The sequence below is a fragment of the Paralichthys olivaceus genome, chromosome 18 (assembly GCF_024713975.1).
Source record: "Paralichthys olivaceus isolate ysfri-2021 chromosome 18, ASM2471397v2, whole genome shotgun sequence".
NCBI lineage: Eukaryota > Metazoa > Chordata > Actinopteri > Pleuronectiformes > Paralichthyidae > Paralichthys > Paralichthys olivaceus.
In genome coordinates, this window is record NC_091110.1 from 6,017,128 (window position 1) to 6,039,551 (window position 22,424).

The 22,424-nt window shown below is 41.2% G+C and overlaps 1 protein-coding gene across 1 annotated transcript; it reads right to left on the reverse strand.

Annotated features, from left to right (window-relative positions):
• Positions 1-6,845: 6,845 nt before the first annotated feature.
• Positions 6,846-11,717, reverse strand: LOC109625915 (zinc finger protein 703-like). Its single transcript, XM_020081500.2, has 2 exons — positions 11,029-11,717; positions 6,846-9,902 (listed from the first exon to the last, which is right to left on the reverse strand). Exons 1-2 carry the CDS (start codon positions 11,263-11,265, stop codon positions 8,379-8,381), a joined length of 1,761 nt encoding a protein of 586 aa, XP_019937059.1. The 5' UTR covers positions 11,266-11,717; the 3' UTR covers positions 6,846-8,378.
• Between the last annotated feature and the right edge of the window lie 10,707 nt (positions 11,718-22,424).

The following is a 22,424-nucleotide window of genomic DNA, read 5'->3' on the forward strand; positions in this document are numbered from 1 at the left end:
ATTTACCTGGAAATGAAACCATTTGATTAAAATGTTTAATTTGTAAAGAAACTATAGTTGTCAAATAAATAAGTTACTCCTGCAGTGGAGTAAAATGTGGTATTCATTTTGAGGTGCCAGGCTAACTTCTTCCTTGTGTTTCCAGTAGTTATGCTAATCTTATCTTCTCGCATCATATTTAGCGTTCAGACATAAGAATGACATCAATCATCTCTTCTAACCCTCAGCAAGAATCTACATAAGCATTATTCTGTAGCTGCTCCTTGAAACCGGGTACAAAGAGTTGATGATTAGATTACATCAAGCATTAGCTGATGCCTACTGCCAGTAAACCTGTGTGTGTGTGTGTGTGTGTGTGTCTGAGAAAGAGTGGGTCTCTTTCTGCTTCCTTTGCCTTCTGAGAAACATCTCCGTCTGTAGGCAGAAGCCCTTTCAGTGCCTGTCAGATATTCCACCACAGAAAGACAGAGAACAAGGAAGGCATAGAGAAAAAAAAGGAGGGGTGTGTGTGTGTGTGTGTGTGTGTGTGTGTGTGTGTGTGTGTGTGTGTATGTGTGTGTGTGAGTTTGAGAGAGGGAGAGGGAGAGCGAGTGCAAAAATGGTATTTGTGACGGGGGAAGATTGAAGTCCTGTTAAGTGCTCTGCTTGAAAGCATGTCTGGCCTCATTAGCTGTCAGTTGTAACAATACTGAACTGGCAGTGAAGACAGGTTGGAGTCTAGTGGTCATAAATCACTCCTCGACAGCTGCCTGACAAGCTGGGAACCAGTACAGAGGCACGGGGCACCTCCTCGGCCTCGACACTGCACAGACGCACACAGCCATGCACACACACACAGTAATCCAAGAAATCCTCGCTCCCTCCCTGTAATTACCTGGGAAATGTGGAAAATGTGTGATTCTGTACGAGGGAAACGGCTTTAATTTGGCGTCTGACTGCGTTCGTGTGTGCCAGTCGTCGTCTCCGGTGCACGTCTGTCTGTCCGTGGCTTTGTCCATGAGTCAAATGAGTAGTGGCTGCACTGACTTCACTGTAGGAGGGGGTGGTGATGGTGCAGAGTCAGGCCTGCAGGTCATTAATCATGGCCCCTGACATGCAGAGCAGGAGGCCAAGGCTCCCCTATGCATACAGCTGCCGGACCACACTCAATGCACATGGCGATGTGTTGACCCTGCCCCCCCCCCCCGCTCCTGACGCCTGTGGCTCTCATCTGTCCAACTCCCTCACTGTTTGTGTCAGTCATCTGTGCTGTCCTCCTCCTCCTTCTCCTGACCGACCGCAACACCCTTCATCCCGACTCTTCTTATCGTTGAATCTCTGCATTCACCACTTTTTACTTTTCATTTGACCCACAGCGCAATTTTCAGCCTCGTTAGCAACATGGCTGCAGGGTTGTCAGGCAGTTGTCATCACTTGTTTTCAGACCAACATTTCTAATCAGCTACAGGATTGGGGGTATTCTCATGAAGGTTTTATATAGATATTCATGGTTCCTAGATGATGTATCCTAATGGGGATTCCCATTCACTATACTGCCACCACGAGGCTGACATTTGACATTCATGTTCCCCTTTGGATGGATTGTGGTAAGTTTGGTGATCCCCTGACAACGTCGTCGTCATCATCATCATCGTCGTCATCATCATCATCATCATCAGGGTAAAACCACAGATATAACGATGAAGACAACACGTCTTCACTTCCCCTCACTATCCAAAAATAAAGTCAAAATATCCTGGATACTAGCGCTGCCATTTTGAGCATTCGGACCCAGGATAATTCATTTGGAAATGAATAATCAATAATGAAATCTTTCAATAGTAATTTGTTCTTCAAATATTTGCAGGTCCCAGCTCCACACGAGAGATGATGTTGTGCCTTTCTCTTTGCAAATGTAATATTTTTGGTTTTGTGACTGTTTGTTGGACCAAACACTCAAATTGAAGTCTCTAGGAACTTCATGTGCATGTTTCATTATTTTGTAACTCTTAATCTATGAAATAAAGTGGATTACATGAAAATTTGGGGAAATCTGGGTATATTGATGGATAATGAAAATAGTTTTACAAAACAAAAACAAAAGGTCAATTTTCAAGCTTTTTCTCATGATCCCTAATCTGGAAAAAAGCTAGTTAGTGGACTCTGAGTGAAGATTATTTTATCAAACTATTTTCTCAAGGAGATGAATGAATCTTCACCCTTAAAATTATCGCTGAAACTCTCCCTCATTTGTGCTTCATCTCCACATTCCCATTTTTAGATGTCACGCTCCAGCAAACAGAGACGCCGTCCTCCACGTCCAAATACCCAAAGATACTAAAATGAGAAGAGCTGATGTGCCATCTCGCTCTTCGTTCCCAGCCGCTGACATCACATCACCCAGACCCGCAGCTGCTTGCACATAATGATGAAAGCCAGTCAGGCTGCGAGACACTGAAACACTGTTTCATCATTCACAGCTACTAAATCACGCGTCCAGGCACAAGACATCTGTTGAAAGCTGATTCCTTATCGGCCTTCCAGCGTGATTTGGGGAACATCTGGAGTTTCTGAGGACTTTGGCAGCATGTGGGCTGGAAAACTCACAAAGACAGCTAATTTTCTAGAAACGTGTTGACACTTACACTGTAGAACAGGTGACTACTGCCGCAGAAAATGTGTTCACGGCGAACGCGGTGCACATGAAGGAAACCAGAAAAAACATATCTGAGATCTCCTTTCATAAGAAACTGACATTTTTAAAATTACAGGAAACAGTTTTCATTTTTACCCTAACATGGGGCGTATAAATGTATTCGTTTTGAAAGTGACTCACATCATAGGCACTGTTGTTAAACCTTTTCATTCTGGCTCAGTGAGAATGGGGCTGACTTATTGTTTTTGAATGTATAGGTAGGATAGTAAGCCAAATTGAGAGAGAGAGTGGAAGACACAGAGGCCAGTGTCAGAATCTAACTGCAGCAGGAGGTCTCCTTGTTTTCATGTTGATTCTTAGAAGAAATATCTGTTGATGATCGGGGGAATTTCATCTTTATTGATCGTGTGAAATGGGGAGAGAATAATGTAAAATACTGCTACTAAAATAAAATGTTTTATGCTGAAATACTTTTGTTGTTCTTTTGTTGTTCTTTCCCCATAACCTTTTTAAAGCTTTCCACATTTTTTGATGACTGATTCAACACACACACACACACATACACACACACACACACACACACACACACACACTCACACACACACTGCTGAACAAACACATCCTGTCTGATCTGAGTTAGTGGCAGAGATCAGGTCTGGTTGTTAGACTAAACAACAGAATTTGAGTGGATTTGCTCTCCCTCATTAATCATCCTGACAGCTTGAAAAACAACATTTCCTCCTTAATGACTGTATTTGAGTAATCACGTCTGCTTATTTCCATGCAGGCATCTCATTCTGCTGCATGCTCCCTCTCTCCCTCTCTCTTTTTGTGTTGCCGTCCCTGTATGTGTATTTTGGAGCCCTTTTCTGACCTCCCAAGTCTGTGGCGTGGCGTCTGCTCAGGGTCACGCCGGCCAATTACAGCCGGTTACATTCATGAAGAGGGTGAAAAACCACGACCAATGAGAAAATATGACCATGAGGATCCAGATGCGGAAAAGGGAGAGGATGGTGTCACCCCCCTGCATGTGGCTAACCCACCAGCGCCCGCTGGCCTCCAGGCCTCCGCTACGTTGCTGCCAAAGCACGTTTTTCCGCTAAGCATCGGGCCTGTGATGCATGAGAGCTGACAACTGAGCTAGGAGAGCCTGAGAGCGCTGCCAGATCAAAACCAGCTGGGGCCATGCATATTAGCAGCAAAACCATAATTGCATTTGCCCTTTTGTACACCGCTAAACTCCCCCTGTCGACATTTTTTTTTTCTCCAACAGACACGAGGAAAGAGACGTGGGATAGATCTCCCAAGTTCCCTTTTTAGAAACAGAAATACCTGCTCAAGTGCAGGTTAAGTTATTGCTTTGTGTGTAATTGAAGATACGAGCGCTGTAGTGGATCAGCTTGGTTTTACAGTGGTTTTGTGGAGTGTTTTTTCTGAAAGCGAGAAAAAGTGCATTTTCAACATTTCTCCCGTCGGACTGTGGGTGGATGTAAGTGATGGGTTTATGCCGGTTTAGAAACATCAGTATAGCATGGCTGACATCTGTGTCCTCTTTATTTTTGGACCACTTGAAAAGCCCTTATAGTGGGATGATGGATGAAGTGATAAAGTTGGAGGGGAGACAAAATGAAAGCAGAGGAGTCCGTTTCTGGGAAACGGTCCATGATCTGTAATTCACAGACAATTCAGAGAGAGCACGGCAGATGTTCATAATTTGTGACTTCGCTTAATGGTTTTAATGCAAGAAACAATTTTACTGCCTGTGAGGACAAAAGGAACGAGTCCAAAAACACTAAACCTCCTTACAGCGCAGAGTGGCCACTGGAAAAAAATACCCTTAGGCGTCTTTTCCCTCAAACCTCACTCGATTCCACCCTCTTCTTTATCCGGCCTCTTTGAGCTGGTTTACGCTGATAGAGAGATTAAAGACTTGTCATGTAATGAAGGAGCAGCCCCGCAGTCTGTCACCATTAATCACCGGAGCTGTCAAGCCGCATCCAGGACTCACTCAGACCAACCAGGCAGTCAGCCCTCACCTCCAAGACCAATACCCACAGCCTTTTTATATATTACAGTGAAATATGTCCGCCACACTCTGGCTGTAATTTAGAGTGCTATATAAAAAGGGGGCTGTGGTAACCACGAGTTGTTATGTGAAGGATGAATCCCCCGGTCGACTTGAAGAGAATGTGGGTGGGAAGAGTGGATGAGTAACCTCCCCTAAAACTAAAGATGATTGTCTTGTGACAAACCAAATACTGGCTCTAGAGAAGACCTTTTATGATTTCATGTTCCCTGAAGGTTCCCTCTACACACTTGGAAGGAGTCACTGGGGCCATAGGTATTGAGTTGAGTGCAATATCGAACTTCGCCACTAGATGCCACTACATCCCACACAGTGAACCTTTAATTAAACGTAAAGTTTTCATTTGTCATCCCGATTCAACACTGTACTTCACTTCCTCGTGACAGTGAACACAGCTGACTGGAAAAACCCTGAAAAGCAAATGAACAACAAATGATCAAGAATGATTGGAAAGCAGCAAACCCATTTCCTCCACTTAATAAACTAAGTGTGTCTGCGTGTGTGTGTTTCTGGGACATATTGGCAACATGAAACCTCCAGAGTGGGCCTATAGGATCTGGTGCCCTCCTGCCGAACTTGGACACCCCACAACAGCATCTCGGAGCGATGAAACAGGAGCACTTTCTCTTGTTACAGCGGGGACGGGCTGTTTTGACCCCTGTGGGTCCCTTGTCAGAGTTGTGAGTGACCAGCTTGGGTTATCTATACTCCGCCAAGGGTGTCGTAGTGTCATGTTGCGAGGAAATGGCATATTACCGCTGCCAATCATGCGGTAGCCATGGTAACCTGAGCGACTTGTCAGAAGGACTTCGTCTTGAACGCACAGGGTAAGCAGCACTTTAGCTCTGATGCTTATCATGATCCTACTGTGTGTTTACCTGATGCTGTGGATGGCTGCCTCTCTGTGCTGGTTCGTATTGCTGTGCCTTATTTTAGGGGTAATACTCACTGTGGCATATTTTCAGTTTCATTTTTCTATTCATGCTCTTTGCAGAACTTGCTTTACCTTTCTTTAAATATTTATACTGACTATGTTCATGATTATGCACACTAATGCAAATTAAATTTGACTTTTCCATTCTGCCTCTGCATCCGTCTTTTTCTTCAATAACTCTAAATCCATTACATTCGGATGCTGTTGCTTTAAGGTGACACTGCTTTCACTGCAGAACACAGGAATGTGAGCCGTATCCCTCTGGTCTGCTTACAATCTCACTGTCGACACGGTGAAAAATTAGCGGAAGTAAAGCACACCCCGAGTCATCAATCATGTGATTCTTTCACCGTAAAAATAGAGTGCTGTACAGATCCACTCACTGCTAAAACCTCTCTGACATGTTTACTGACAAATGTTTACGTCTCCCTTTCACTATTTCAACACGTTCCCCCCCCCGAAAGATAGAGAGACGTCGACTGCCAGAGCTGGTTTGAGAGCTCAGACTGATTCAAAGACATTTTGTGGTGAACTAAATATTTATCTGATCTGAATCAGATATAGGTGGAGAGGAACCACCACATCCTATACGTTGAGAAAAGATTAAATTCAAACTATATTATTAGATTGAAAGAGATTAGACTTAAAATCATGATGGAACTATGAGCAAAAACATTTAAAAAATGGCATCAGAAATAATGTGTCAGTTAACTGACAAAATAGAAGCAGAAGACTCTGTGTGTCATAATGAATCTATTATTATGAATATTATTTTATACTATACTGTGTACTATACCAGTTATTTGTTCATTGTTTTTATCTATTTACATTTTTTCTTAATTTTATTTCTGATTACCGTTTGTTTTTTAGCTTTGCAAAACAAACACACACAGATTGAATCACAACTTTTGGTGATAAATATACATATTTATATCTCATAGAAAGTGTATAGCAACAGAAAAATAATAAATTAATAACAATGACATATTGATATTTGTCCACTTGATGATGACTATAGCTCCCATCATGATTTTTAAGTTTATTGTGTAAGTTCAGTGTCACCACAGCCAACAGTGGGCTCCTCTGGCCTGAACATGTGACAAGCAACAGATGTTTGCTGTAGATTCTGATTCAGACTCCTCCGTCTGGTGAAGAACAGACAAACTCAGAAATGAAGACAAGAGAAGATACATATTCAGTGTGATTTATTTAACAAAATATGACCTCCGCTTTCACTGGATGCCACCACAGGGTGCCCCATTGCTTTTTTACAAAAAATATCACATCTCATATTTTTTTTTGATTTGCTGTGAAAATAAAGAAATGAAAACAGCTGAGGATTGCAGGGAGAAGAAAGAAAGAAAGAGAGAGAGAGAGCGTGAGAGAGAGATGTGATTTCAACATTCATTCTGGAGCGTTAAGACACGATATATTCAACACCCATCATCTGGCCTCCCACATGTTTGCTCAGAGGACTGTAAGATGAGAATAGATTTATATGGTAAACATGAAAGCTAGATTCCCGGTATTAAATAAATACAACTTCTCAGGAGGGATAAAAAAAAAGAAACACGAGGAACCAAAAAGAAAATCATCAGAAACCGTGGAGCTGGATAAACACTCACGTGTGTCTGCTGTGTTGAGCGTACATGCATCTCTTGCAGGGTGGACGGTGACTGGTGCCAGATGAACATGAGCTAATTGCCACCCCCTGCCGCACAACATTTTTCTGCTCTAAATCATCGTCATTTGCTGTGAGAGCCCTGAACATCCAGGAGCTATTACTCAGCGTCCAACTATCAATTTGCAGAGCCCAAGGGGCGGAAGAAGTCACCTGTGGGGCAGTCCAGTCTGGTGCAAAAGTATCCGAGCAATGTGCAGACATGCAAGAGCCACGTGTGTCCTCTGTTCCTTAGGGGTAGAGCCTGATTGGAAATACCAAACCTCAGATATAATGTGTAAAGAAAGTGTGAAGATGCTCTCAAGTCAAAATCCAGGACTTGCTCTTTCATCCTAGTTCCACTTAAATCCAGTCTGAAGTCACAAGAAGCAGCAACTTGCTGCATTAAAGTACTGACTAAGTTATACTTTGACATCTTGGTAAATGCACTCATCGGTTCTGTGGCAGAGAATAAGATGAGCAGAATGAATCCAAAGTCAGGCCTCGACAGTAAATACAAAGCTACAGGCAGCGGCTGGTGAGTTTAGGTTGGTGCAAAGGTCTGGATCTGTCTCACTACAGTTCGGGTACAAATTAACTCTAGAGAAGCAACAATGAGTTGATTTACCGATTAGTTGTTGTAGTTGATTTTTCCTTTAAATTTCCACTTATAGAATAAGTGATGAGCCAATTGATGAATAACATAATCTGCAGATTAATAATTAATGACAAATATTTAGTTGGAGTCGTTTTACGAGGGGCTTTATGTGAGCCCATCTTGTCGCCTGGAAAAACTGCAAACTGTAGTTTTTCATGCCTACATTTGTTTCTTTTACATGCTCAAAAATGCAACTCAACTGAGCTTTAGAGGAACTCAGAGGTGGATAATGCTAGCTAGCCGTTTCCCCCTGTTTCCAGTGTCTGTGCTAAGCTAAGCTTACTGGTTGCTGATTGTAGCCTTCTTTTATGTAGAAGCAATTTTCTAATCCAACTCTCCACCAGAAAGCTAATAAGCACATTTTCCAAATTGTCAAACTATTCCTCTGATTCCTCAGATGGAGTATCACTGGTATCCCAGTGCAGATGCAGATCCAAGTCTTTGACTGTAGAGAGCGTAATGTGGGTAGTACGGGCCTGTGGTGGGCAGAGAGTGCAGGGAGATGGAGGGGGGACCAGGGGGCAGGTGGACCTTACTGTAGGGGTGATAGCGAGCTAAACCCAGACTCGGAGGAGCCCTGAGCGATAGGGAGCTGGGCATGGAGCCTGGACTGCTCTGCTGGGGGAGGTGGAGGTGGCAGGAGGCAGGTCCAGAGGAGGAAACAGAGAGCAGCTTACTGTCCATTCCTACAGAGAGCGCCGTGTGTGTGCGGAGGTGAGCCAGGAGCTCATCTGAAGTGGTGAAGCGTTTGTCGCATGGCCCCCCAGCTGAGACCCAGTTACAGGCATGAGGCAGGGGGTCATTGGGGAGCATGAAGCCATACGTGTAGAGTGGATGGGAGAGGGAGGAGGACGCGCTGGATGACAGGGAGCTTTGGTGGAGGGAGTGGAGTGGGTGGGAGGGATACACCAATGGGAAGCTTGATTTGAGAGTGGAGGAAGGGTCGTGGATGCAGGAGTTGCAGTTGCTTCCGCCAAGATGGGACATACTGGGGTAGCTTAGACAGTAGGGGTCCCTGCATAAACTTTGCATGAGGGAAGGAGGGGAGGAACCTGTGAGAGGGCTGGAGCTCGGGTGCTTTCCCATGCTCCCAACACTGAGGCTGGACTTTGTTGGGTCCAGCCCAGGAACAAACTGTGACGGGTAGCCTGCATACGCCCCCACTACAGATCCATGGTAGCCCATGTTGGAAGAGGGCAGGGGGAAGAGTGGTTGGCTTGTCTTGTAAGGGGAAATGGGTGTAATATGTCCAGAGCTGAGGTTAGGCTGGGCAGACTCTGCTTTACCTCCGTCATGGTTGGAACCATCAGAGCTGCCATTACTGCAGTTTGTGCTGGCTCGAACGTGGCTGGAGTTCGCATGGTGTGGACTGTCTGAGCCGGCCTTGTTTACATCAGCATCTTTTTTGGGAGGATTATTATTGCTGCTGCTCGTGCTGGAGGGACTGCCCCGCTCATGTGCAGCTTCGCTATTGGGCGTCTGAGAGTGTGACGTGGGCTGTCCACCAGGGGACTGGCTCTGTTTCTGAGGCTGCTGCTGTTGCTGAGCTTGTCCTGATGGGGAGCCGCTGCTGGCTCTCGAACCTGGTGAGGCAGCGTGGGGAGGGTAGGACTGCTGACCACTGGTTGAGTTTCCATTAGTGGTAGCATTATTGCTGGGCACTCTGAACCCAACTTTATCACTGCTGCTGGTGACTCCGTCCCTGCGACTATCCCCGCTGCCTTTGTTGTAGGGCTTGAAGCTGGATTTGTCTTCCAGAGAGGGGCGACGCTCCCTGAGCTTCAGGATGGAGATGGACGAGCGGCTGCTGGGCTCCTTGTCCCCCTGGCTGCAGGAGGAGCCCAGCTTGGAGGAAGATGGAGGGTCTGATTTACCGATCTGAGAACAGGTCTGCGCCAGCAGGGCCAATGGGCTCTTCTTGGCATCCAGCTACAACAAAAATAGATTTGATTAGCTATTTCTTTTACTTTATTCTGTCCAGATACATTTTTTCTTTCTTGCAAAAAAACAACCTACAAACCAAATAGCAGAATTCCTCTGTGTTGATGTGTAGGTCTGCAAACTTAAGAGCTGCACCTATTAATTACCATATTGAATAATTCAATCATTATTATTCCAATCAAGAATTTTGTCAGTAAATTCTAAATTCAAAATAGTAAAAAGAATAAATGTCCAAATTATTCCCCTAAATCCAAGAATATGTGTCCAAATTTGTTCTTAGAGCTGAAACAGTTAATCAATAAATCACTTAGTCGATCAACAATTAAATAATTGACAATTATTTTAATTGAGTCATCCTTCATTAAGCATGAACAATATGAAAAATACGAATTATTATCCAAACATAGCTTCTCAAATTAAAGGATTTGCTGTTCATTCTTGTCATTTATCAATTTAAATTGAGTGTTTATAAAAACAAACAAGAACTGATATTTTTTCGACATTTCACAAAATAAATAATGAATCAAGATACAAAATATGTAGATGAGTGGATAATGAAAATAAGCTGCAACCATACCTTTACATTTAATCATCCTAGATGATACAGAACAACAGCAAACCCTCACATTTAGGCTAATGATCTATTATCGAAAAAGTTGCTTATTCATTTTCAGTTGTAATCATGCATATAGACTTTCAGGGCTAATAAGAAAGTATAATTAAGATCTAGGAGTTGGGTTATTATGATTGTTCATATGATTATGAAGACCAGATTTTATATAACTTTACGTTAATGACACAAGACAAGGTCATGGTAAGAATGTGTTTGTTGCTTTGCCAAACAGATAATTATTTAATTACTTAATTACTCAGGTCAAAATTGAATGTGGAATCAAATATATAAATAGTTAGTCATACATTTATGGCTATTTATACACAGGACATGTCTCCACTGCTGGGGAATTTAGATTTATGTTCCTCTGTTTCCATAACTGATGTCAGGACTTTAAGACCTGTATCTGGATATCTTCACCACTTCTCTGAGCTCAGGGGAAATGTGGTGCAAAGGTGGACAGGATAAAAGTAGCAACACGGTGTAAGAGACAGCAAATACCTCGATGCTGACTGGTGCGGACGTCAGAGGCTGTAAATATTCCGGGTGCAGCAAGTGTCCAGTGTGCGCAGTCAACATGTTGAGGACTCGGATAGGAAGCCGCTTCGACTGACGGAGTGGGTCCAGAGGGGTCAACAGAGAGACCACTGCACCGGGACGTGGGTCTCTTCTGTCGGGGGTCTCACTGAGCACGATCCGCTTACTGACAAGAGATGATCCAGGAGGGAGATATTTCATTGGGGAGAGGGCGCTGCGCTTTTTTGGGGGGGACCGTGCGTCACGCTACTACTTGTTCGTCCAAGATAAACAGAGTTCAAATGTTAATGTTGTTGCTGTAATCCACGCAGACACAAGACATGTCCCCGAGGAAGAAAAAAACACAGCTGGACGTCCTTAAATGTCCCGGAGGACGGAGAAGCCTCTCAATTCCGGTGCGTCTTCATCTCCCACACGGATCCTACTCCAATTAATTGTCTTCAAACAAAAACAAGAATAAAGAGAAAAAGAAAAATCCACCGTGTGAATTGCAGCGTGTAAAACAAGCGGACACTGTGTCCTTTCTGAAGAGACACATAAAACACCAGCACTTCACAGAGAGTCCTGAGACTGTTGCGCGCAAACGTCCCAGTGCGTGTCTCCGGTCCGGACCTCAGCAGCTCACTGACTCCGCAGAGGAACAGGCTCAGTGTGTCCGCTGGGTGGCCGCATCCATAATGACATGGGCGGGGAGGACGTGCGTAAAAGGCGGGGCCACGCTCTCCTTACACCCACCCCTGTCATATAGTGTATAGTATATACTATAACCTGATATGAGAACTCATAACCCATGCTGCTTTCTGCTGATGATACATTTTCTAAACGTGTTTATCAGAAAAAAAGTGCAGCTACATGTGCAACTTTATATTGCATTAAGATGTAGGCTTCTTATAAAACCTGTGTTGAATGATTTTTTGGGGGACAAATGGGGCCAGCAAAACAAGCTGTTAACTAGACTGGCATTGAGTAGCTTGAGTAACTCCGCCAAGGCCCAAGAGTCCCCTAATGAAACACATTTGAATTCACTAGATCTGGATTTTTATGAGGATCTGCATGAAATCTAAGAAACTCACAAACATCAGACTCCTAAACATGCCCGCTTTTTTTATCTTTGAATTTTCCTCAGAGAAATCAAGGGAAATGTGGAAAAAATGACCTCAGTGTTTAAGAAAGTGAAAAAGAGTCCTGGATTCGCAGCCTGATCTGGATCCACATTCCTTGACACCAAGTTTCATGGAAATCAGTAGTTCTGCATAATCCTGCATACTAACAAACAAACAAACAAACAAACTAACTAACTAACTAACTAAGAAAGAAAGAAAGAAAGAAACAAACTAACTAACTAACTAACTAAGAAAGAAACAAACTAACTAACTAACACAGATTAAAACATAACCTTCTTTAGCAGAGGTAAAAACTCTGACATACATCACAATCTTTGCAAAACACGGACCAGAGAGTGTAAAGACTGACAACATTACAAGACCCAATGTAAAGCCAACGCTTCTCGATCGCCCCCTGGTGGCTGGCTGCAGTATAGATCATAAATCTTAATGTTAGTGGATGGGACATAGACATGCACTAACATATATATTTTTCTCAAATATGGTATCTGTCATTTACATTAGTTCTTATCATAATGATGTATGTTCAATCATTTAAGTTTCATTTAAAATAGTTATTACAGTTAAGAGAGATGGTCTCACAATGGGTCGAGCCTGTGTATCAGCAGGACCATTTGTATCTGATACATCATTACTGTAGAAGCGGAGATGCATCATCCATCTTTATATACAGTCTTTGACACTGACATACAATTGTGATGTTGATCCAATAAACAGTCAATACCAAACAATACAAAGGCCAGGATCACTTATATACTGTATATATACTGATACTATATCAAAGCAGCTAATAGACAATCTAAGGAAGATTCATATTTTATATGTTAGGGTAAATACATTATTGAAAGGCTAGTTTAAAACATCTTAATGACCAATGCCAAACAATAGATATTTCCTTTATATTCAGTCTGGTAATTACTTGCCACATGCCTGTTTAAAGTCAAACAGGGTCTGTCAGTAAGTCTGCCACTTTTGGTCGTGAAGAGTTCATTCTCATTTTGACCCTTGACCCTCTGCTGCTTTATTGAGGTATCAGTAAACTATGCTAATAAATAAAAATGGAGGTAGACACTAGTGAGTAAGGCCGTGACACTGAGGCGCGTGAGAAGCAGTGGATGGACTCAACTTAACATCACAGGATGTTGTAAACAATGACTCAGAGAGAAAATAGGACTTTACAGGAGTTTGGGGGTTTAGCAACAAAGAAGCTACAGTGAAAATGATCAGTGGACCACAAATCATGAGGTTCAATCTCAGAGTGCAGTTTTATGATGTTGAACATCAAATATTTCACGTATGACCATGCAGTGCACCCAAAGGGTGGTCTAAATGAATCCACCCAATTATGAATATGTGAAAAACCAAACTTTGATAGGATTATAAAATTTTCATCGCATGAAAGATAGATCTAAGGCATGAGCAGGAACTTTCACAAACCAACAACTTCACAGAGAGGGATACTGTGAGAGGACTGGGATGTGAGCCTTATTAAAACTAAAAAACATACTCTTTTGCAATGATGCAGAAACCACAGTGAGTCAGCAGAGAGAATCAGTCATCGGGTCACACGAGTCATCCTTCACTCTGTTGTCAACAAGCAGATGCAGGGCAAACACTAAAATGTGTTTACTAGTCCAGATGCTTGTACTTCATAGCTCAGAGAGTTTGGAACTCTGAGACCTGCATGGAAATTTGTAGTCCTCTGAGTCATAACTCAGCAAAATATGAACTCACATGCATGATATACAAATTCTTAGATTCTATGTGACAGTAAACTTCCCGGGGATATCCATCAAGAATACGCTTAGGCTCAGAAATTGTGGATTCATTTGGTTAAAGCCTTGTTCACACTACATGATTTTTCGAATAGGTTTCTAGAAGGGTATATATCTTGACAAATTGGTGGCAATTACAGCCAATCAGAGTGCAGGAGGGGGTGAATATCATGCTGACACATCACCTCTTGTTTGACCCCCTGTCAAACAAGAGGTGATGTGAAGACTAATTAACTCCATGGCAACATTATACTTCCTGTACCCAAAATTATGGGAATTGTAGTTTCAGGTATGATAAAACAGATTCACTGCCAACCATCCAGCAGTGGCTGAGATATTTTGGTCTGGACCAAACCGTATACTGACCGACATCTCCATCCCTGAGGTCATGCCACTAGTGTGACTAAAAATACCAAAATACAGTGTAAGAATAGTCTTGGATTTCTCTAAACAAACACATTCAGGCTTCTACCTTTGAAAGGAGTTTCTTGAGGTCATTGCAGTTTCCAGTGAATCAGAGTTGAACTTGTCTCTGTAGCTTTTCCAGACAACTTTTAATGTGATGTCACAGCTTGTGTTTGGTGTTAATTTAACGTTTAAACAGGGCAGGGATTTCCAACATTTTAATCAAACCATATCCAGTGTGTGTAATGTGCAGCTACATGATGAGTGGAGTTAAGCAGCAGAAGATCTGGTGAAAGAGGAACAGATATTGTAGTTACATATGTCAAATTGTGTGACCTACGTTATTTCACATAAATCTGCTTCCACATTGCATATATATACAAAGCAGGGTGTTGTTTCGTGCTTTACACTGAAAGTGACTGGACAAAGCAGAAAAGAAAGAAAGGTAGTTGACAGATGAACAAACAGGACATGTCACATATTTCCTCAATGCTAAATTCAAAACCTTCGCAAGTTCACTAACCTGTTTGTAAAGGTGTCCAACACTGAGTTGTGAAGAAAATATTTCCCCTGTGACATTTAGGTACTATTCTCATGCAGCCGTCGTTCAGATTCAAGGCTTTTATGAATGTAGTTTCATTATTAAATCAAGACATGTAGTATCTCCTTATTAACAATTTTCTTGAATCTCTTACTTATGAATTTCATATGCTTTTAATTTGACATGTATAGTGGCAGATCATTCATTTTTGGGCTTTTAATGCACTGAGAACAAAAAACAGAACAGTTAAATACACAGAACATGTCACACTCAAGCCTATTTTCTTTTATTAATTAATGCCATTTTTACCAGTGAAGAAAAATGTACTAAAGACACATCAGCTCTATATTAATGGTTCTATAAATCTGGAATGTTAATAACTTTATTGCATTACCGCCTGCTGACTGACTTTGCAATGAGCTAATTTTGCTAACCTAATTATACAATGAATTGGTTAAAGTACTTAAAAATTATGGCTGACAAGAACTATTAGCAGCAGCCCAAAATAGTCAGAGTCTGAGGGGCTTTGATTCTCTGAATCCTTTGTAGCCTCAATCGAGGGTGCGAAATCGTCCCTAATCCCTCATTACCTGTGGGCAAAAAGGCTGCATAATGTGAATTAGCTGATGGATATTTGTACACGTCTTCCAGAGGCATCTTTAATCTTCAAAAGCAATGGTTCGCATGTAAATAGAAAGAAAGGGTGAAAAATGAACACCTATGTAAAAACACAGCTTCTGCAAAACATGCAGTTTATTTAGAAAATTCTCTTTTCTTCGATCGTTGTAGGCCTTTCAAAGATATGAAATCAGTAGTTCAGCAAAAAAAACAACAACAACATTTGGTTGAAGTAACTGTCGCCTTGACCTCATGCCCCAAACAGCAGAACAGCTACTCAGAGCCATCGATCAATGTCCCATTTGTGATAAGAAGCTGAGAGTGGGAGCGCCATCTCATCAGGAAACAAGGTCACAGTCTGCACCGCTGTACAGGAGACAGCCCTGTGTGGCTGGGAGGAAAACAGAGAGACCAGGGGCAGTGGTCTGACTTATCCAGTGCATTAAATGTTACAATGCAAAAACAGATCTATAGACGGTGCATTAACTACTTTAAAAATGCATTAAACCAATCGTTACAGATGCAAAATTATAGTCTTTACCTGGAATCATCTTGCATATTTGGTCAGGACATTGCCAGAGGATTTTTGCTTTCACATGTGAGGAACGCACATTATCAGGAACATGTCCAGAACATTCAGGTGAGTGTTGCCACAATGGCATTGGCTCTTCTCGTCGAAATCTCTCAAATCTCATTGTCCTTCCAAGTTGACCTCTTGGTCTGTGTCTGCTATGTGTTTGGCTCCTCTTTATCATCCTGGGATGTTTTCATTCTTCCATTTTCCTGCTTTATTCTCACGTCAGCTCACTTGGACATTTTCTCGAGGAGGTTGGCAGGAAAAGTTACAAAAAATGTCCGGACATTTTCCTTCTCACACACAGCTCCTCTGGAAAGTTTCAGGAAAATGTCGTACATCTTTATATGGAGTCTATTGTTAAAAAAATCTGAATGTGCAGGTATGCATTTTTACTTTCTTGAGATGGCATTGCTTAAGTGAGTTTATATTAGTTACCCTAACTGCCAACACAATTATCCCCTAATCTTAACCATGTATCTACTGTTTTAATCAAATAAAACCAAATAATTAGACTTTCCCTAACCTTATAAAGTCAGAAAATCGTTTTATATAAATGAAAGTGATTTGAAAGGTTTTGTAAGGTACTGACTGATTATTGTTTGGCTGAGAGGGGCATATCAGCCCCATATTGGGGGGTGGTAAGAAGGGTTGTTGTGTTTGCAGTGTTTAAGTTTAAACAATAGATTGCATATATACCGTTTTTTTTAACCAGGCTGTAAACATGTTTAATTCTGATCGAAAGTTGTGCATTTTAACATTGGCGTCAATGAGGGATTGACTCGTTCTTGGAGCCAACCTCAAGTGGCCCCTCAGTGAACTGCAATGTTTTGCACTACTCTCTGATACTCATCTCTCAGCCCAGGAGCTTGCTGCTTGGCTTAAACACTGTTATGCAGAGAGTTATTTATTCACAACATAAAAATTATGTCATTATCACATAATCTATATGCTCCAAGTATAATAACATATAATTGTTTATGAAGGTTCCTCCTCATGTAAAAGTTGTGTTGAAACATATTGTAATGACTGTAATCATAACCCCATCACATCCTGGTGCATGACTTGTAACTTCTGCCCAAAGTGACGCAGGGTGAGGGTCAGGTGTTGCTTCAGTGAAGCAGAGAAAGAGAGAAGCCAAAGAAGGTCAAACACAGAGTGAAACTGAGGCAACAATAAACAATGGGATCCTCTATTTAACTGCATGTCCTGCCTTGAAGTTGATCATTAACAAGCAGTGACACAGTTTGTGTGAGTGATTATTGTTTCCTGCTGTTGCTAATATGAAGCTGGTTTCCTCTTGTTCCCTTTTTCTTCCTAAAAACACAATCAAAGCAGCAACACAAAGAAAAACAATGGAACTACATTTGAGACATGATCTGAAAGACTCCCAGTAAGACAACATATCATCAGTATATATGTTGTGTCCTCAATGTAGCATTTGGTCTTTTATTCTCAAATAAAAAACAATTCAGAGTGAAACTGTAGGCAGTCAGAGGATGTCAGCTGGGTAGGGGGTCAGAACACATTTGCGTTTACACAACGGAAAGAATGTCCCGAGTGATCGAATCTAGAGATGCATGACAATTACAACAAAGCGGCGTGCAGTGTTTTAAGCTCCATGCCATATAAGTTCACAGGCTCATCTGTTAGCAGACCAGCGGAGGAACGGAGCATGTTCAGCGTAGACTGATTGCGTGCATGTGTGTATGGGGGTCCTAGTTATACCTGTTCTGATCGGACTATGGCACTGTGGTGGTGGGAGCTAGTTAGCCAGACATGCTAATGTTATCAACTGAAAACACACAAATGCAACATTTATCCATTTCTAACAGTATTGTTCTTGTGTTTCTGATTTTGAAAAGACTATAAAGACAAACACCAGCCTCTATTTCTTCGGATACTGATTATCACTTTTACAGCTGCTCACAGTCATCAAATAATAGATGGAATAAAAAAATCAAACAGATAATACAATATAAAAATTGATTACTGGAATTTGTAATCTTAAACATCAACTAGTCTGGTTCACAGTGTGTCAGTGAATGCATATACATCGCTAAATGTAGAGAATCAACAGTATTCACGTCTGCCAACCTGTCTAATAAACTTTCCCTTTGGATCATGTTACCTCTTTGTTCACGCACAGACAAGAGTGTGGACACACAAATAAACACACACTCTCTCAGTAGCACAGATGCATTTTGCATGTCCTGTGGGTGGAACGATCCAGAGAAATCAGGCTGCCAGAGGATGCCAGCCTGCAATCAGATTGTACTGTGCTGTTCAGTGAAATTTCGGCTGACATCAAAGATGTTTTTTTCACACCCCTCCAGATTTGGCTTTTTGTAAAGGATCTGATTCCAAAAACTCAGAGCTGCCTGCTGGCTACTGTGTACCCAAAACACACACACACACACAAACACACAAGTATCTTGCTTTACTGCTTCCCATGCAATAGTTTTTATTTCAGATTCATATTTTAGTAAAATGTTTTTCCTACCCTCCTCATATTTTGGAGAAAAAGATCATTATATCCACAAATCACATGGATTTAGGATTATTTGTACTGAGTTGAGGCAGCGTGCATGGGCAACGCTTTAAACAATAAGAAGAGTGGGTTATTTTTCTGTCATTTTCAAACGCAAATACAAGAGCAAAAGTATCTTAAGGAATATGTTTGTCTGCTCCATAGACTATATAAAAATGGACACTTCCTCCCACTGTTAAATGAAACCTACATATCCCAGATACTGATGCCGCCATCTTGCCCTGGGGATGTCAGTTGGAGCCAGAGCATATTTGAGGTGTATTTTGATTTTAAGTTTGGCCCATGGTCCCATCTGCTAACAGGGTGGAGGTTGGGTTTATGACTAAATTACAGCCATCCACTAGGGGGCGATCAAGATGTTTTGACTTTACTGGTGGGGGGAGCTGTCAGTTCATTCCAGCCCATCTACCTAACCTTTGTAATAGTAACTTATAATTTTACCAAGAGCTTTTTAGTTTAATATCTGTTTCTTTTAAACAGGAAACAAATACAACATACAAACATAATTATTTATAGCAAGCATCTAAAAAGCTCACTATCATGTAGCCATCAAGTGAAAAAGTATATTTGTTGAATGTAAATTAGCCCGCTAGCTGATAAAATCTTACAGCAACAGCAGCTTTAATGAAAGATTTTAAATGAAAAGAAGTTAGCTGGAGATGAGAAGCCTGACACATCCAGTAAAAAACCTTCACTCTCAAAGAGGCTAAATAGATTAGAGGGCTTTCATTTTAGAACAAGTGAGCCATAGACACTCTTATAAACTCACGTTAGACAGAGCTGATAAAATCCACAAGTGACAAATTTCATTGTCATTCCGGCCAAACAAACTCAACAGTTGTAAGTATGAATGTAAGAAACGACAAACCAATATGTGTCTACCATTGTCTGAAATCAAAGATCTATTGTTTCAAAAACCACAAAAAATCTGCCTCGTTATCATGATACACTGTGTCATGCTGGTCAGTTTTAAAACAAAGCCCTTTTTGATTCACCTGCAAACTTATTACACAACATCCAAGAAATATATACACACCGACATTGGTTCTTATACTTTCTGTGGTGGATAAATACGTTTTCACTCTTAAGGGTATTTTAGAGATGTAGTGGCTCTTTTCCTTAACTGTTGCAGGGAAACTGACTGTGACTGCACAACTCCTGAGGGGCTAAACAAACCTTTCCATTGCTCCCTGCGGCCTTCACTTACCACAGTAGCTGAGCAATCATTTACCATTGATCCCCCTCCTCTTTGAAACAGGCCTGAATACATTTGTCAGAGCGTATGCACTAGATTTATCTGAAGCAAATGTCCGTCTTGGTCAAATGATATTATGAAAGATTTAGGATTTAAGTAAATAAAAACATTATAGCACAAAGTCGGCTGATATTTTCGAAGATGCTGAAGTTCAAAGTTTAGTACAAAGCTCATTTATGTCTCTGGTTTTGAGGTAAAGGTTAATGTTAATAAGCAACTCAATATGGTTTTTATATTATGGATTATTTGTCTGGTTTATTGAAATATCAATGACATTGACTTGAATTTGGGGAAATTAATTTTATCTCTGACTGCTGATATTGATCCAATTGTTATTGTGCAGTTTATAGTGACGGGAACTGAATGCTAAATTATATTTACGTTGCTGAACAGAGGAAGTAAAAGTACAAATGTATTACCCAAGTTTACAGCTTTTTATAAGCCACAAATGGATTTTTTTTACACAATACACAAATATAAGGATGAGTTTATTGAGTCCTTGGTCAAAGCAAACCAGCATGTAGGAAAACAATAAACCTCTAAAAGCAGAAAATGAAAATGCGGGTGGTAGTGATTGGAGGAACTACATTGGTATTTTCACAAGCAGAAGGAACAACAGGAAGGACAGCTTAGAAAAACTGAAAACTAAGAATCAAGAAGTTCTAAGAATACTGTGTACTGGTGGTGCATACTGAAACTAGAGAGGTATCGCAATACCCTGTCATTAGAACAATCCTTTACCCCATTTAATTTGTATAATTAGTTTGAGCAGTACTTCAAGAATGAATGTTTTATGTATTTCCTACAATGACTAGTGACAGCTGGTCAGTGTGTGTGACTCTGTCTTCACTCGCTTCAGGCAAAGTGAGCATGCAAACTGTTTCTTAACTTTGTGGTGACAAAACAATGACTGAAAACTGTGCTCTTGTTGATTGTCCAAGGCTTGTCAACAAAGCAGATGCAAGAAGTTAAATAAGGAGTTATTACATTTACATAGACGTCAACAAGGCACCACAAGGTTGTTTGGAACCAGCTTGAGCACAAACATGCCGACCTGTTGATAACTACATTATGATGTAAAATACAGTAGACTATAGTATAGTACAGGTATATATGGTATAATACAGTAGACTATAGTATAGTACAGGTATATATGGTATAATACAGTAGACTATAGTATAGTACAGGTATATATAGTATATAATGTTTTCTGCAAGTGTGATTTATACTGTAACAAGCACATTTTCTTCACCATAACTATTTGTCAGGTACATTTTTATTCAATTATTACAAACGCATTCAGTCCAGTTCAATACACCTCGATCAAGGACGTTATGTTTTAAACTACGTTTGGTATAGTTGGCAAGATTACATTAAAACAACTCTAAAGATTTCCAGGAAATTTTGTTGACGAGTGCGACAAGGCCAACGGAAGAACAGAATAAATCTTTGCAGCGTTTCCCACAGAATGAATTCAATCTATGGCGGTAGCAGGGGAACACATGCACACGCATGCTGGTCACTTTCACGGTCAACAGATTGTGGTTCACAGACTTGAGAGTGAAGTTCTTGTGTGCGAGAGAGAGAACTGCATTGATACCACATGCTGGTACGGACACAACTGCAGCTTAAACTATGAGGTCTGACTGTAAAAACTTAATGGACAATAGCGCTGCACACAGCTATACAATGCAGCAATGGAGCAAAGTTAGAGATCTCCTATGTTAATATGAGAAGCATAAAAATGAGACAAATTAGACTATGGCGGGCTGCCACAGTCTAGATAAGTAATGTGAAACACTGATCTGACAGAGTGAGATAGGGCATTAACCTATCAGAGTGCCCCTCTAGTTGAAAATATAACTTTAACTATCAAAGAAATCACAGAATACAATTTTAGTGTGCATGAAAATAATAAACAATGCTGATGGTCTGTCACTGATAAAGCTCAGTATTATCAGCCTGCACACTACAGTAGTGCACGATTATCCAAATTATATAAGACATCCCCTAAAGCACAGGCTGTGCTCTCCTAAGTTTTCTTGCTTTCTATTAAGATTTGAAAATAAGAATTAATAACAACAGAGTTATGGTATCCATTCAGCATCATTAAGATATTTAAGTAGAATACCTCAAACATGAAACACAAACTCTGCCTCACAATAAACATGTCCTCTCTGGGCTGTTTTGGGATTCATACAGATTCCCTGTGTTAATAATGAGAAAGAGGGCGACAGAAGTCAATTGCTCTCATGCTGGATTCCCATTGATCCTGAACCTGCCTATAAAATCAAAGGAGAAGCAGTTAGCTCTAACAGAGCGCTGAACCAGGATCTATGTCACGCATCGATTCACCCTGTTCAATAAGTTACTTTGATAGAAAACCCAGTGGGTTATTTAAACAGATCAAGCGACAGCGGGATGAAGAGATTCAAGCGAAAGCGGCGAAGGCAAACTCTTTGCTCCTCGCCTGGACTTCACTTTGATGGCTTTGTTTACTTAACCCTCAGCACAACC